The 17,988-nt window shown below is 39.3% G+C and overlaps 1 protein-coding gene across 4 annotated transcripts; it reads right to left on the reverse strand.

Moving 5' to 3' along the window:
* Positions 1–1,651: 1,651 nt before the first annotated feature.
* On the reverse strand, positions 1,652–17,680 carry RNMT (RNA guanine-7 methyltransferase). Of its 4 annotated transcripts, none has more exons than XM_041399237.1 (11): positions 17,616–17,680; positions 16,040–16,300; positions 13,736–13,868; positions 12,148–12,270; positions 11,000–11,115; positions 9,863–10,044; positions 9,100–9,264; positions 7,854–7,971; positions 6,065–6,166; positions 4,586–4,619; positions 1,652–3,437 (listed from the first exon to the last, which is right to left on the reverse strand). In XM_041399237.1, the coding sequence occupies exons 2-11, from the start codon at positions 16,268–16,270 to the stop codon at positions 3,400–3,402; spliced, it is 1,242 nt and encodes a 413-aa protein (XP_041255171.1). In that variant the 5' UTR covers positions 16,271–16,300; positions 17,616–17,680; the 3' UTR covers positions 1,652–3,399. The 4 variants fall into 4 exon arrangements, 3 of the variants coding, with proteins under 3 accessions (XP_041255171.1, XP_041255172.1, XP_041255173.1); XM_041399238.1 differs by lacking the exon at positions 17,616–17,680 and adding an exon at positions 17,167–17,480; XM_041399239.1 differs by lacking the exon at positions 17,616–17,680 and adding an exon at positions 17,069–17,089.
* Between the last annotated feature and the right edge of the window lie 308 nt (positions 17,681–17,988).

Consider the following 17,988-nt stretch of genomic DNA (forward strand, 5'->3'; position numbering starts at 1 on the left):
CAGGTCAGGAAATACTTAAGCAAGTTAGACACGTGTGAGTCCATGGACCCTGATGGGATACACCCACAAGTATGGAGGGAGATGACAGGTATCAATATGAGTCCACTCTTGAGGATCTTTGAATACTCATAGGAGAAATGTCCAAAGCGGAAAGCAAATGCTGCTCATATCCTCAAGAAGGTCAAGGAAAACGATCCACTGAACTACAGTACCATCCTCACCTCAATGAGATGATTGAAAACAGATACTGGAAATTATTTCCAGGCAGTTGAATGACAAGAAAATTACCAAGAATTGTCAGCATGGATGCATCACAGTGACGTCATGCTTAACCAACAGTACAAACTTCTTGTCTCCGTCTCTCTGGGTGCCTCCCAGTGAACCCCGGCCAGCCCCGGGTCGGCAAACTCCCCCCGAAGTGACCGAGAGCGGGGGGACACTCTCTGGTGCCCCGAGGGTACTGAGGGCAGCTAGGCTGGTCGCCTTTGCAGCAGAAGAGACGCTGGAGACATCGGTGGAGGGTAAAAGGCCGACTCTGAACAGGGGGCCAATCCAAGGTTTATTCGGAGCTCCCCAGAGAGCCCCACTCCTCAGGGGTGCGCCGTGCTCAGAGTGAGACAAAGGAATCTCAAGGTTACATTTAAAGGGGAGGAGGAAACCGAGGGTAGATACATTTGCTGACCAATAAAGACCCTCCAGGGATGCAACCTTAGGGATGGACATTTGGGATAGCGTATAACATAATACTTAGGGGGCTGACCCCTGGCCTCAGACTAATCACTCGACTTTGACCAAAAGTTCTAGATAGAGGGGATGGGATGCTGAGTGACTGACAGAGAGCCAGGGTGGGGATTTGGGGGATGATCCCAACACAGGAGAATGATTACACAGGTAGAGGAAGGGGGTACAAAAAGGGGTACATCAACTGGTGAGAATAAGGGGATACAAAATCAAAACTACTACAAAGTATAAAACCACACTACAACAACTTCTATAAGAAAATAAATGTCTGTCTTGATGATGGAAAAGCAGTGGATAGTCTATTTTGATATTAGGAAGGGGATTTTTTGCATCCACCATCTTGGATGCACAGTAAGAGGGAATTGCAAATTGTCCGAGTAGCCAGTCCAGAAAGTGATGATCAGTGAAACAAAGTCTAGTTGGAGGTCACCGAGTGTATGCCAGGAGTTGATACTGGGTCTAATTGCATTCAAAATCCTGGAACATCTCTCATGCAAGGAAAGGCTGGGAGAACTGGAGCCAGGAGAAGGCTCAGGGCAGTGATCTTACCAATATATTCAAATACTCAAAGGGAGCTTGTAAAGACAGGTCTAGGGCCTTTTCTGGGTGCCCAGTGACAGGGCAAGAGGCAATGGGCACATGCTGAAACAGGAAATTCCCTCTGAATACCAGGAGACTTTTACTGTGAGAGTGACCAAGCACTTGCACAGGTTGCCCAATGATGTTGTGGAGTCCCCACCACTGGAGCCGTCCAAAAGCTGTCTGGACAAGGTCCTGGCAACCAGCTCTGGGTGAACATGCTTAGGCAGGGGTGAGGGGTGGACCAAATGACCTCCAGAGGTCCCTTCTGAACTCAACCATTATGTGATTGATATGTTAAGATTCACTTAAAAGAGGAAAGACACTTCACTGTACTCCCTCTGTTTTTATTATTCTTATTTCTTCCAAAAATAGCATAACAATGTATTTTCAAATGAAATTTGATACAAGAAATCCAGCAAAACTAGCTTTGACGCACACAAATTTCAAAGAAACATTTCAGCACTTCTAAAGTGTCATCATTTTTAGCTAGTTTCATGAGTACTAATTCTAACAGACAAGAACATCTTATTGTCTTAATTTTAGCAGCAGAACTGACAGATTCTACTGCTTCAGTGAAGGTTACAAGTGTTCTTCTAGATAACAAGAAAAATAGGAGTCACGGAGGAAAGAATACAACCTAATTACAGGGGGAAAGCAATACAACTAAAAACTCTTATAATTTGAACATTTAAGTCTTAACAGAAATGTTCTCTTCTAGGTTTGCTATAACTTTTCAAAATACTCATGTATCATCATCATTTCATCTCTATGTTAAATCTATTGGCCAACAGTAGCCATCAGCTACTGTTAGCCCAAAATTGGAGAAGAAACATGAAGTATTCAGGCCTTCTAAGTAATGGGTGGCTACAAGCACATGGAAAGTTGAGCTAACACTGTATAGAAACCCCTAAGACAGCTCTAAGAGACTAACGAGTAGTTATGATGGTAGTTAGGCACAGTTCTGCCTACTGGTATCATTTGATTACATTCCCAAATGTGCCTCCAATTTGGGGATTGTTACCTATAGGTACCATAGTGTATATGCACATACACAGCACTCCCTACCAGAGAGAACTGCTGGTATCCTCAAATCATATACAGGCTCCCCTTTTGGTTCATGATCCATGACATGACCATGTTTTTTAAGACTGCAATGAGGTCCCCATCACCACCAACAGCTCATTCTACTGCCAAGCCCATTTGGAATTTTATGAAACAAGAAAGAAAGGCATCCTAAGATCTGTCTAGTAAATTTCAACACTAAAACTATTGAAAAGTGGGGATAGTATTTTAATACAATAATAAATGTTCAGTAATCTAACTTAAGCAGCTGTTACTGATTACCGCATAGCCATATTTGGAAAACAAAGTCGAGATTTAAAACATTAGAAATTGAGTACTTTCAGAGCAGTTTTGTACAGAACAAATTCATTTAATCTTAAAAGCACCATGAAGTGATACTACATATCAGCAAGCAGGAAAAACAAGAACATCATGGGATTTTACCATGTAAAATGCACCATGAATACCACTAAGGTAGATTTACAATGCAGGCTTGAGCACAGCACAGAGGTTCTCAAACTGACTCAGGTATTTTTTGCTCTGCATGCAATGTAGACATACCCTCTATGCTGAATAGATCTCATTATGAATTAACTGAGCTCTGCAGAACAGTATTTAGGCTCTCATTCTGCATTATCGAAGTCAACATTCTTCCATTAACTTCAGAAAGTGCAGGGTCAGGCTCGCAAACAAACATACTTCTACAAACAAAACATTTGTTTCTAACAAAGTTATGTGAGTTCAAACACAGGTTTTGAGAGCATGCAGATTGCTTACAAATGCTTAAAAAGACTGGTTCAGAATCTTTCTTATATATACACACACAAGTCCATCTGTCACAGACAGGCAATGTAACTCTGAATCACGAGCTTGCTCTAGTTTTTTGGTAGTGTCCTGCACACGTCTGATAATTAAAAAATAAAAAATAAAAAAATAGTTGCCACAATGGATTTCTGATCATTCCAACTTGCATGTGGATATGATCCCTTCTTGCTGCATCCAGTATGTGAAGTTTCATGGTTGCTTCTCAAATGCAAATACCAAGTAAATACCTAAAAAAGAAAATAGCACATTATTGAAATTACAAAAGATCTTATGATCCTCCAGTGAGTAATTCTAGCATTCCACTCCAAGAAAGTTTTACATGCTTTCAGAAACATGAATCAAATTCATAAATTTCTGTCCCATTCTACATATAATAAACATTCACTAGCACCCAAAAAGTCATGTGAGTTAAGTTTAAAGACTCCTTCGTACTTGCAGAAATGGACAATCAGGGTTAAAATTATTAACTTCATTTTTAATTGAAAAGTGAATGAACTCATGATACATATTATCAATTTCGATGAACAAAGATGAAATTATAGCATTTTTTCAAGTCCAGAACAGTATGATTATATTAATGGATATTTGTACAATCCACACCAGCATCCCTGGTGTGGATTGTACAAATAGGCATATATTTAATGCCAGCTATGCCAGATGTTCCTGTGCTCCATACCAGACAGATATGTTAAACCAGTTACTTGAGACCTCATCTATAGATTTCCACTTGATTGCTACTTTTGTTTTAATGAATGAGGTGCCATAGCTACTTGCAAATCTTTCAACACAAACTTATCAGACATTCCTCAGCAACAATGCAAAGTTCCATGTAAGGAACAAGCTGTGCTTATACTCTTATCAGAAGCTCAATACTCCATGTTTCTGGAAAAATAGACTACTTAGGAAACACAGTAATCACTGAACTTCTAAAGGTATGAATCTTTTTTTAGGTATGAAAAGGTATAAAATTATATAAAAAGCCCCTCTCAAATAGCTAATTGAGATAATACTTCTAGATTGCTGGAAATTTATGTCTACCTTATAATTCATAGATTCAAAAATTAGATAATTTAATAAAGCAGAGTGAAGATTTTTCTCACCTGTGAAGTAAACAGCATTTTTGGTTTTAAACTACTAACACAACCAGTATAATGGCCTGCAAAATGCAAATTCTGGTTGGCTGCACTTATGCATTTCCCTCCCAATTTCTTGAGATATGCACACTACATAATCTATACAAAGACATTTTGATTTACACAAATAACAACACCTTATTATATTTAAAATCTGGATTTTCTTCCATGACTAACAGGCTATTTTAAACACTTTTCAAAGCAGTCATTCAGTCAATAGTGTTTTCAAAACCATTACTTACTTGTTGCTTCCCATTCAGATTTACTCAAGGTTCCCTAGAAGGGGACAAAAAAACCCCAGAGTTTCAACAAAAAATAAGGAAACAATAAAATACTGATTTAGATCTATTTTTCACCAACCAGTGTCTCACCACCCACAGTTGACTGGCTATTTAGGGTCAAGGAAAGCATTACAGTAGACCGCAGATATTTACAACTACACTATGATGGTTGGGAACTGGAAGATCCAGATAATGGAACACACCTAAATTAAACAGGTACAGGAAAATGGGCCAACAGTCTGTTGGTCTGGATGCCTCTGCAATGCAGAGGATGCCTGTGTCCATCACCACACACCAGTGTGACCTGACCTGGCTCCAGCTGCTCTTCAGGCTCAGATGCCCAGTATTTGTGCACAAGTCAGGAAAATGCCTTACACCACGGTGCTGCCACCTTCCTCAGGAACACAGCCTGCCTCCACCCAACAACACCCCACAGCCCTCAGAAACTCATTTGCAAGAGACTCTCACACGCACTCACACATTCTGAAAAAACAGCCTGCCTTCCAGCCTAGGAAATTCCCAGCTCAGCTGATCAGATGAAAGCAGGGCAAGGTCACAAGTAAAAAGCTGCTGCCATTTACCCCACCACTTAAGAAACATAATGCAACAAGAAGAAGCTGATTTTCTGCTCTGCCCACTCCATCCCCATCCAAGGAGTCCTCACTGCGGCCATAATTTAGTCCATATGCTACCCACTGACCAAACCTTCACCTTTTAAAACAGCACATGGCAACAGACGTCTTTGCTCTGACTTGGCCATTCTCAAGTTCTTAAGCCTATTTCTTAAAACAAGCATTTTTCTTTTTAAAAATTTTTGAATTTCAAATGTGGAGAGCAGGTTTCTTTTCTCTCATAATGCAAGATTTTTATATATGCAGTAAAAGGACTACATCTTCAAGAATTCAGAACGTGAACAGTAGATGAATCAATTATTTAAAAAAGAAACCCCAAACAACAGAATAAAGTGGAAAAACTTTAAGCTGACCACCCTCATGCTGTATGGATGAAAACTGAAAGAATGATTTCAAATATATACGTATTCAAATATATAAGTATGATGAAGAAAGCTTTGAAGTCTCCCATCAGAGGATTAGAATTAATGTTTTAAATCAGTATTGTGAAGATCCAGACATAGAAGAAGATTCCTCAAATTAAGTATCGTTAGAAAGAACAGCTGTCAAATAAGATGGAAAAATATCCTTTCCCTTCTGTATTATTACAAATTTCTTAACAGCTACCAAATTAAGTGAATTTGATTCTTTGAGTAGAGGATATAGATTAGATGAACCCCTTAGCCCTGCAGTTCTACAATTTTTCACATGCAAAGAGACACTGATACCAACTTCACTGCAGCTGAAATTAAGAAGACAGCACAGTTTGAAAGATCAGGACCTCAGTTTTAAGACACCATTATCTCTAGTGAAGTATAAAGCAACTTACCAAGGGTAACTTTGCCTTGCCATCTTTGATAAACTCTTTTGCATGCTCATAATCATCAGGTTTATCAGAAACAAGCCTGGAATCACCATGTGCAGAATATGGCTGGAAAACATAGAATAAAACACTGAGCAATGAGATACATTAATCACATCAAGTAAAGGGTTTGTCACAACACAGTCCACAACAGAAGTCAGTAAGTCTTAAAAATGTTTTAAATTTACATCTCTCCTTTATAGCATCCTCAGGAACAGGTCTGATGTTCCCTACTTACCAGAAAATCTGACACCCAAGAATTACAAATTAAGTTTTATCCTTATGTCTCTAAAGCAGTAAAAACAGAATAACTATAAATGCTCTCCTTCATGTACAGCTCATTATGAGCATTACTCAGATATGCCTTCTTCTAAAAAAGCAACTATACCAGCAACTCTTCAGCAGAAATTCAAAGAAATGGGCAACTACAATTTCAAGCAGAACAATTAAAATGCTTCAGTAACACACAAGCTGTAACAGAAATATACAACACGTTCTTCAAAACTAAGATGTAGTTATTAAGGATCCCAGTTACTAGTGATCTGTGTAAATAAATCTAATCGTAAAAATGCAGTCCTCAGTTGTAAGTGGCTACTACCTTAAGACAACTCTCTCTTTCCTAAGAAGGAAGATGGTAAGTCAAAGGCTGTGTCTCTGTGCTACTGCCAGTGTGAGCCCCTACACAGCATCATCACTTATAGAGTCAACAAGTGCAGTCAAGCTGCAGTCTGAATCAGCTGAGTAAGTCACTAATTGATCCGAGAGTTTTCTGCAGAAGAATTCTACTGTTTGAGGGATGAGGAAAGCACAGATAACTGCAAGTAAAACCAAAGCCTCAGAGGTGGCCTGGAAAAGCTTCTCTGAAGCTGCTAAAGTTATCCAGGGTAAGAGATGGAGAATAAACAAAAAATGCAAAAACACTGGGCAAAAACATATGCCCAGTAACAGTTAAGTACCATTTTCTTCTATGAACACAGACTGTCCTTTTATTCCTACAAAGATTCCTTTCTGTCTTTTCAGTCAATATTCCTTGCACAAAGATCCAGCTTTCAGGCTCTCTGTTGAGGAAGAAATGAATTACAGTCACCACCATCTAACACTTGGCATGATTCTTGGTCTTCTGTTTCCTACGTCATAAGAACAGAAACTTGCCTCAACATTGAAATATTATCTTCAAAACTGACTCATCTATTGGGTGGAACCTGTGCTGGACCAAGAGAAGAGTGTGAGGAAGAAGGAGAGGCAGAAACAAAGTGTTATGAACAGACCACAATCTCCCTTCCCACGCAGAGGAAAGGAGAGGAGATAGAAGGGTCAGGAGTGAAAAAATGAAGCTGAGCCTGGGAACAAGCATGGGTGGGACAGTGGTGTTTTTAGGTTTTCATGTTTCTCACCTTTCTACTTTTTTTTTTTCAATAAATTAAATTAACGTTCTACAAATTCAGTCTGTTTTGTCTGTGACAGTAATTACTAATCAATCTCCTTGAATTTATCTTGACCCAAAAGGTTTTTTTCCTATTTTCTCCCCACATCCTGTTGGGAAGAGGGAACAAGAGTGCAGGTCAGGGGGTGTCTGGCAGCCAGTCAAGATCAACAACCAGAGTCACATTTTCAGCCCCAGGAACTAAACACTTTCTATTGGTGGCCCTTAATTAATTGTAAAATGTTCACAAAGGGAATTTCAATTATTGTGTAAAAATTAACAAGATGTAAAATAAAATGCTATTACAATCAAACAAATCAACTCCAAATTTACCTCCAAGGCCTGCATTCTCCTTAACAGCATTTTATGCTCCTCGTTCTTGATTTTTTCTTCATAGAATTCCCGAAATGTCATTTTGTAGACTAATTTCATACCATGCTTCTTTGCCATTCTGTCAAAATAACAAGCTTAATTAGGAAAGCCACAAAATTATTGTAGCTTTATTTTCAAAGGAACAATTTTAAGCCACAGTGACATCTTATGGTATTCACTAGAATAACACTTCTTTACAACTTTTTTGCTTAGTAAAGAGATTTAGATGAAAAAAGCTGCAGTTCCACCACAAATTGCACAGTTTTGGTTTTTAAATTAGGACATCAAAAATCTACACAGAAGTAATTTACAAACATTTCAATAGAAAAGGTCTCTTCTCCTGAAACACAGAAGCTCCATGTGGACTTCCAGAAAGACTGTACTTTTCCCTGCAGTATCTATCATGTCAGATATTATGAATATATTTAGAGAACTTCTTTCTACTGTATTCAGCGGCTTACATCTCAATTTTATGTAGACACAGTGGACATGCAACACTGAAGCTACAGCTGACAGTGACAGATGCTGTTATTTTTCACAGACAACTACAAATTAAGCTCTTGAACATGCCTGAAATGAAAGCTTAATACTGTTTAACCACACTGAGCTTGAATAGCAGGAAAAAACCCAGTATGGAAAGATTCGTCTGTACTTCAGGATACAGCTGGAAAAACCAAATCCAAGGTCACACAGAGGTAACAGCAAAATATGTGCTTGCAGATGAAGATCATTTACAGGAAGAAAAAAATTCCTCATAGCAAAAATCCTATGAACAACTAAGGAAAGATGGAGAAGACAAGAAAGAGGCACTATGGTGAAGAAGATGTACAAGAAAGCTTACTGAAAGACTAAAAAAGGGATAGAAAGAAACCCCTTAAAAAGTTCTAATTAAAGAAGAAAAAGCTGACAGTTTTAAAGGTTTGCTGACAGATCCAATATCTCAGATCAGATGGTCCCTCGTGAGACATAGTTTAAGTCCTCACAGCTTCTGACCAGAGCACCTTTAACAGTTGGATGGACAGATTACAGTTGTGGATGGAAATGCAAGAAACCTCTGTATCTGAAGCAACAACAAAAAATTAAGAACTGAAAAATATAACACCAAAATGTAATTTTCTGCAAGCATTGTGCAATGACACATAAACTAAACAAATGTTTCTTACGTTCCACAGCTTTTATTGTACAATAAATTTAAAACTTAACTTACTCTTCCAGTAAGGGAAAGTAAACCAAAAACTCAGGGACATCAACCACTTCTTCCAGGTGAAAATCATACTTGCAGCCAAATAAGGGATAGTCTCCCTTCTTTTCAAATTTTACGTTGTACACATCATTCCCAAATGAATTTGTTTCTGAAGCTTCGAGTCTCTTTCTATAGAATGAGATATAAACAAACATTTATTGACCAGTATTGAACAGGCAGAGAAAACTACACATAAGAAGCCTGAGAGTGTTTCTCCCAGTAATACTCAGCAAGCTCTCTAGTTTCTCCCTTCCCTTATCTCACAAGGCAATGAAACAACTAAATGAAGCAGCATACTGGGTTTTAACAGGTTATCACTCCCATACAACATACCAAGGACAAAATGGACCTAGAAGATGAACCTTTAGCCCAGACACACAGATAATCTACATGGACAAGACAGGCTTCTAGAAACAACCACAAAACCTTGACAGTTTTTCCCCAGGCTGTGGAAATTTTTACACTATTAAAGTCACGACAGAGGGATGAAGTGTATGAAGACCTGTACTCTCTAACAGAAGAGCCATGAGGACACGAGACAAAGGTAAGTATTGTTTACCTGTCTGAGTCAAGTTCATGAGTGAGACTCTTTTTTACTAGAATCCAAAATTGTTGCAAAAAAAATTGCTTTTGCTTGCACAAACATATTGGAGCACTGTAAGAACATCTATCACTTAACAATGCTTCACAGAGTTTGGGAAAACTAACAGGACATAAGAGTACTTACACAAGTTCAAAGCTATTTGGAGTTGTGCCAATGAAATAACCTCCAGGAGAGAGGTTCCCACAAGCATTTTTAAGCATCATGTCAGCCTGCTCATATGTCTCAAATGAATAGTGGTAAACAAATTGACAACTGCAAATGTCAAAGCGCATATCTGGATCATTGTACTTGAAAGACAAGAGATCCTGCAACGGATAAAAAAGAAAAAAAACTAAAGAAACAAGCATGATTCACTTAAATCTTCTAAAAAATACACTACATTATTGATAGAGGCCAAAAGTCATGGAAATTAACTTTTGTGTACAAGGACAGACAGAACAAAGCATGCAATAGAAAATACCTATGCATCTAAGACTGAGCTGTAATAGCAACGTGAAAATATCTCTTTCTTTCCTGGCCAAGTCTCTCTCTCCCTTCCCCCAAGTCAAGAGAGACAACATGAACCTGCAACAGACTATTTCTCAGAAGATGGAAAGGCAGCCAAGAATTCAAGCAAACCCTTCATGCAAGGCAGAGAACAGGTTCAGCTTTTCCACAGATATGCTGGAACCAGGTAGGTTCTGTCTCAGCCTGCACTTCTAGGAAGCAAAAGCAGTTCTGTTTACAAGACCGTCTCCTTCCTAATCCTCAGCCCTGCATTCACCACTGCCTCCAGACAGTCTAAAAAACCTGCTCTATCACACAAGTTTTAAAGGTACCTATTACAGTAACCAAAATGCCACTAGAAACAAAAAATTCTAAGTGTTAAATCAGTCAAGATAAATCAGAAAATGTCCTTTATATATTCCAGCATTCACCAAAATAGTTTCCAACATTCCATGCTGTCTCACATAACTCTAAAGCTAAAGAGTCATTCCGTTCCCCTTGTCGAGTAAAAGATAGTGAAAGCACCAGATTTACTATCTGGAAAAGACATTCAGGCTTCAGGAATGTTACACTGTACAACCACAGCAAAATGCACCAAATTTCAGCTTAAGCAACCTTCCGGTAACCCCTATGGCTGATTCTCCTGGCAGTACAATAATCCAACCCTAAAAATACACACAAAATTACATACATATAAAAATAGGCCCAAAATGTTACAGCACTACCATAGAGAACACTAAATCTCCACAATATTACAAAGGACAGGAACTGTACCTTGGTACTGTCTGCTTGTATGAATTCTGCATCAAAAATATGTTCATTATACCGACATCGGGATTTCATTTCTTCATAGCGGTGCTTGCACTGTTGCACAGAAATGTCAGCAATGTCTACATATGGAAAGATAATAAATATAATAAATGAAATTTTTAAAAGTGCGTACACTGCTCCAGGCAAGAAAACTGGAATGATTACTGGAACACAGAAGGTATAATATGGCAGGATTAAAAAATGAACTTCAGTTCCATTAAAACAGCTCAGCTCCCTGGGATTCTTAATACTCTTAAAAATATAAAAGATGTTGAAATGCATTTCTGATGTGTCACATTATGAGAACTTTTTTAAATTCTAAGATTGCTTATTTATCCATCATTAAGTTTCTGACAATATGCAATAAATTTACCTAGGAACTTTTCAAGTAAATTGATTAATTGTATTTGAATATGGTCCACTGAATAATGCAAGAAAGAACTGTAAAATGTGAAGTGCCCAAAATAATTCCCACTGAAAGAGTTTTAGTGAATTTTAGTACCTAATCAAATTTGGAGTTACTTTCTCTGATTATCCTTGGGATACTTTTTGAGAAAAGGGAAGATGATATAATTCTCCCAACATCTAAACCAATTATTCAAACCAGGATTTTTTTAATCAGCTTTCAGCTCTTCCACATTTCTAAGTCTGAAAATCTTTAGTTGATTGTAACACCCAAGACCTTTTCTCACAACACTAGGGGGAATATTTGGGTTTTTTTTTTTTAATGCAACTCTCCTCTATGTGTTTCAGAACAATTAAAAATACTATGAGAGTAGATGTGGAAGAAAAGACATAAAATAAAAAAGTTGGTCTTTTCCCCAGGGCCGCATTTTGCCTAAGGCAACTGGGGGCAATGCTGTTCTTCTTTAGTGATATCAGTTTTTATTTAGGAGTTGAACTGAAAGCTAAATATTGAGATGATTCTTATAGTTCTGCTGGCAATCAAGTCATATCTTCAGATTAAAAGACAAAACACAACCTTTTGCACAAAAGGTGTACATTACATTCTTTGACTGACTGGAAAAAAAGAAATAATTAAATACTGGAGGTGTACTTGGCTTCCCATAAAACCTGATGTACTTTCCCTAGAAAGTTATTGTACTTCTTACCAGTACAGACGAGTTTTTTAATTCTGCCTTTTTTCCATTTCAGTAAGTCTCCACCTTTCCCACATCCTAGATCCAAAACGGTTATGTCACTCTTCTTCTGTCGTACCCGGTCTATAAATTCACCTAGAAAAATAAAAACCAGGAGCATATAGACACATCTCAGCACATGTATTGCACCTAAAAGCCTAAAGAATCAAAAGGAGTTGGGAATTTTAAAACACCTCAGACATTGCTTTGCCTATAAATCTTCTTAATATTACAAACTTAAATCTCTTTTCTTTCTAGAAGGATGAAAGGAACCACAAACTTTTAAAACTGTGGAGAAGATGAATATTTTCTGTGCTTAATGTGCTTTGCATGTAACTTGACTGAGGCTCTGAAGTGTTGCCCTGGCTAAGGCAAAACTGCACACAGCTAAACAACCACCCTGGACATGGGGAGGGAAACAGGGTTCCCTTTCATTAGCATTATAATGAATGCAGATGTTATTTGAAAGTACGGGAAAGCCTTTTGCAAAAACAAAAAGCCAATTAAATGCATCAGCCACATCTCCTCCCAGTCATCTTACAAAAATGCATAATGTTTTTCACTCACTCTCCCAAGCTCTGCAATAACAGTAGCTACTCCTTTGCTGTCTTTCTACCCTACATACACCAGTCACATTTTTTCTTCCCCCTCGAGGCTGCCTAGATTCTCTCTGCTCTGACTGATGTTGGCATATTATGTATAACATATCAGCATGCTAGCAACTTTTCTTCACAGTGGGAGATATGAAATATGTTTTGATACAACTGCTATAAAGCCACACTGCTGAAATTCTTTACGACAGAAAGGCTTCAACACAGGCTTCAGGAACAGCTTTATAGAAATCTAAATATTGCTTCTAACTGCTCTGATATAACACAACAAAAAGCAGCATGCTAAGACAAATGGTGCCAACATCTTCTGGCACAGATCCCTCTTCATGAACCTGTGGTGCTGTGCTGATGATTCTTTTCTTTGTTGGCAGATATTTGATGGCTTTGTTTCCTCAATTTGGAATTAATTTGTGGAACAGCAGACTTTGCCTTTAAATAAAAACATGCTGATTCTTAAAGAACTACATCCTTTAGCTTTCCATCTTTTCAACCACTGACTATGGGTAATATAGAAAATATTTATGTGTTCAAGGTTCCTGCAGAACTGCTTGACCAGGATCTGAACAGAGAGTGCTTTGGGAAAATGCCTAAGAAATTATTTGAGATAGAAACAAGAACGGGTCAATCTAAGAACACTTAAGTTCTTTATGATTTAAAGCTGTACTTTTCTCTCTAAAAATGCCATAGAGAAGAACAGTTTCCAGCATGAACTTTTTAAGTCAGCTGACCTTTAAAACTTAAGCATATGCTTGGCACTCCAACAATACAAAACACTACTACAAAGATTCAAATTAAATATAAATATAGACATTTTACTGCAGCTGAAAATCTTACTACATATTATGAGACAAAGTGTCATACTCAACATCAGAAAACAGAAAAAGTTACATTTTGATACAAAAACTAGTTATATTTTCATAATGTCTAAGCAATCAGTTAAGGAAACTTACCAATGAGGACACTCTTTGTCCAGTTATTAAAGTTTCTGAGGTAGAAAATGCGAGACTGGCTACGTTTTTCCAAACCAACTTCTTGAAGTTCATTATAATGTGCAGCTACAGCTTGCCCATGGCCAATCACATGCTGCAGAAAGGAAATCACACCACAGAAAGAACAGACTCAAGCACTGAATTCTTTTTATTACTTAGTCATTCAATCAAAAGACACACGTGTTCACTTCAAGGATTTAAGAAGGCAAACAAGCAATACTATAAAGAGCACCATCATTATAAACAGATTGCACATATCTGTCCTGGTACTGATGTCAGTACTTCAATTATCAAAGCAACACTCACAAACTTAATCCCCTTTTCAGTTCATTCAAGCAATTTCTGGATGAGAGATTTTGCCCAGCATCTTTCCTTCACAGAAATACTTAACTTTCAGTTCTCTAATACTCTCAACCATGCTCAAAGAACACATTTCATTCTTCTTAAGTCTGGGACAGAAGAAGAGGATGTTCCTTCTCAAGGAACTTTAAGCCTCTTCAAAGAGCCTGTTTCAGAAATTCAGTGTTTTCATCTGACAGAAGTGTATAACAAAATGCCAACTGGCTAATGTCACATTAAGGTCCAAGTGGATGACCCCACTGCCAAAGATTTAAACAGACCATGATAAAGGAATGTCAATCCTTTGACAGCACATTGCATATAATGCTTAAGAGTTAGCTGTAGAAATGTCTCTGATTTAGCCTTAACTCAAAATACAAAGATTTCTGTCCAGCCTTAGCTTTAAGTAGTACAAGACACTTCTCTCCCCTGTTACGCAGAGAAGCATCCTATCTACATCAGATATTATGCTCCCAACATTTCTTCACCCTGAAAATCATCTTCAACTATATACATGAAGTTAAAATAAATAATAAATAAAATCCAAAGTAACAGAACCAACACATGGACACAACCAGCATGGACTCTACAAGGTACAAAAGCATTTGAAATAACAGTACAAATCAGAATGAAGCCATTATAAACATTCTTAACAGTTCACTACAGAAGTCAATATCTCTGCATCTTACTATTCAAAGAGCAGTTCCTCAAGGGAAAAGAAGGTTTGGCTGATACAAGTGAATTCTTCAGTGTTTCATACACTTTTCGTAAGATCCAGAATGAACACAGTTTTACTTGTCTGAAATCTTTATAACCTCATCATCTGTTTATTACCACACTGGGCTGACCGATACAAACAAATATTTTGACGACTTCTGTTCTTTCTCAGGGTAAGCACAGATGGCTCCCTGAATGGCCACTGAAGGTGACAGAAGCTAGAACAGCTGACTCAGACAAGTGTGGGAGACATACTCATACAAACCATTAACACATCTCAGCTGCAAACAGCCATCAGCAACAACATCTAGATGGTGGCAGCTATGTTCAGTCACCTCTCTCCACCCTTAGGCAACACAAACCCAAGGTAGTTCCTGCTCACCTAAGCCTTCTCCCCCCTTACTAAAACAATGAAAGGGTTAATAATGTTTCTACCACAACAAAGGAACCCTTTACTTTGCCATTCTGCTAAGCATATATTAATTAATATACTGGGAGAATTCTGGGCAGATAAACAGAACATTAGGTCAGACATTATCAAATTATATTTAAATATCCCAAAAGGATTAACCAGACTGGATATTAAAGCATCAGCTTCTACAAGCTCATACATAATAAAGGACAGCATCATGTAAAACATTACCCTTTTCACCCTCCCAGGTGGACATATAAAAGGACATTTACATTTTCTGCTGCTGCTGTAGTCTTAAAATACAAAGAAGCGCCGGTAAGTCTTTCACTGCTTCACTTTGCCAACAAACCACACAGAAATTATACCACAGAGGATGCAGTCTGTTGAGTTTTGCAAACTACACAGTACCTTACGAAGGAAATAAAAGGACAAAATTACCTAATGGAAGAACTGCCCAAGCACAGGTAACTATGCCAACACACAGACAAACAACATGCATGAGAAGTGAGTTCAAGATATGGAACTGGGACTAAGGCCTACACTACACCAACAGATTGCTACCACGTAGAGGATGCAACAGTCTAAGAATTAGACTAAGTATGTGCTGAGATTATCATTCTAATTGCCAGCCTCTTTTTCCTCTGTAAAGCCCGAAATCACTTGTGTACCTGTTATTTCCCTAGGAAACATTTCCATACTTCGTGTTTTGTGCTGGCTCACACGCATCTAGCACAAACATTTTCAACCATTCCTTTGAAATAAGGATTTGAAAACAGCTCAAAATAAATGATACTCACTACTTTCTTAGAAGGTTCATCTTCAGAATCTAAATTCTTCCTCTTTGCTCTGCCGTTCTGATCACCACTATCAATGTCTTTGTCATTTTCAGTGGACTGCTCTGTACCTGAAGCAGAACTATTGCCTTCACACTCGACACCTGAAGCTGACTCTAAAGCGTGAGGTGTTTTCTCCACTTCTTCCAAACTCTTCTCTACTTGCTGTTCTTCTGTCTTGGTTACTTCAGCCATTTTGACTGGTCCACTGATCAGAATGGAAATCTAGAGGGAAAAGAAACAAAACACCAAGAATTTTTCAGTGCTGAAAATTTCATTTACTTGTGGTTACGATCATGACTTTCGAACATGATGTTGATATTTCACCCTAGGCAACATACAGTCTTCAAATTTGACCAGATGTTTAATAAAGACAGTTCAATAAAATATGTGGAACTTAAAAGTTCTCATTAAAGAAGTTCAAATTAAGATAAATTGATACTTTTAATTTTAGAGTCATTCTTACATATCTTTATTGACTCAACTGCCAAATGTTATTGGGTTTTTTCTTTCCCTTCCCATAAAAGGTAACCTACAAATCAGTTTATGTTTAGAAACACAGAGATGCTCTCTCAAATTAGTAAATTTGTTATTTCAACTGACATGCTTTGAAATGGATGTCTTCAAATAAAAGATCAAGATGGGTTTTTGAGAGCAAATTTTCTTACCAGTTGTGGTTTTTCCAGTTTGCCAAGAATATCCAGTATGCTCTGCGCTTAACTAATATGTGGAATATTCAGGCACACCTGTATTTCCACATCTCCACCTCACAAATACCTAAACAGGCTGCAGGACTGCAAACAACTGCTACAAAGCTCATCTGGTCTCCAGCACATCCCAGCCTTCTTTACACCAGCACTGGGAAGCAGAGCACCTACTTTGTAACAAGGTATGGGAAGGGCAATTTAGCACCTCCTGTTCTGAAACAGTGGCCTAAATCACCAAAAATTAAAATCCAAAAATCACATTTAAATCCACCGTATCCAGGCTCACCTCCTAATGAGGGCCAGAACACATCCACTGAGTGGGCCACTACACAGAGGCGCCAGAGCAGCTTTCCTCAAAACAAATGGCCTCGAAGTACGACTTACAAAAATAATTCTTCCACTACTGCACAGCACCACAGCGCTTGGTTTGCGAAGCAGCAGCAGCCCCTTCGTTATCCTCAGCCAGCTATTCCAAGATGTTTTGAAAGCCCAAATTGTGAAACGATCCGACTTTCACAACTAGCGATGGCAGCCAAAGGAAGCAACGGCTCCTTCAGCCGGAGCGCTCAAAACGCCTGGAGTGATGTGGGAATGGCCCCGCCAGCCCCGGGACGCTCCCGCCCCCTTCTTTCTTCCTTCCCTCCTTCCCTTCCCCCATGACGCGGCGGGGAGGCCTCAGGGTCTCCGCTCCCGTTACCCGGGCGGCGGCGCCCGTCGCTTCTCTGCGGCCCCCCCGGCCCGGCCGTCCGGCGAGGCCGAGGGCCCCGGGCGCCGCCGCCGCTCCGCCCGCGGGCAGGGAGGGCGGCCCTGCACTGACCCGGCCCGGCACTCACCCGGCTCAGCGCTCCGCCATCCCTGTTTGCGGAAGTGACGAACTCCCACGGCGGCGTCACGTCCTGGGAGGGACCGCGAGGAAAGGGAGCGGGAACACGTGGCTGTGGCTTGTGAGGGGCGGCTGGAGACGAGGAGGTCTCATGGGGGACCTCATCGCTCTCTACAACTGCCTGACAGCAGGGTGTAGTGAGCTGGGGCCAGTGTCTTCCAACGCGCCTGCTCTGAGAGAGGGGAGATTCCGATTAGATACTGGAACAGCTTTTTCACTGTTAGGATGCTCAGGCGTTGGAATAGGTTGGCCAGGGAGGTGGTGGAGTCGCCCTCCCTGGAGGTGTTTAAGAGACGCCTGGACGTGGCGCCGGGTGATTTGCG

The sequence above is a fragment of the Onychostruthus taczanowskii genome, unplaced genomic scaffold, assembly GCF_017590055.1.
Source record: "Onychostruthus taczanowskii isolate IOZ18803 unplaced genomic scaffold, ASM1759005v1 scaffold16, whole genome shotgun sequence".
Classification (NCBI taxonomy): Eukaryota; Metazoa; Chordata; class Aves; order Passeriformes; family Passeridae; genus Onychostruthus; species Onychostruthus taczanowskii.

Excerpts from the sequence above, each read along its gene's own strand:
- RNMT (XM_041399237.1), bottom strand. The coding sequence starts at position 16,270 with ATGGCTGAAGTAACCAAGACAGAAGAACAGCAAGTAGAGAAGAGTTTG. Across the intron at positions 11,116-12,147 it reads TAAAAAACTCGTCTGTACTG|ACATTGCTGACATTTCTGTG; the intron begins GTAAGAAGTACA and ends TTCCATATGTAG. Across the intron at positions 10,045-10,999 it reads TACAAGCAGACAGTACCAAG|GATCTCTTGTCTTTCAAGTA; the intron begins GTACAGTTCCTG and ends TATCCGTTGCAG.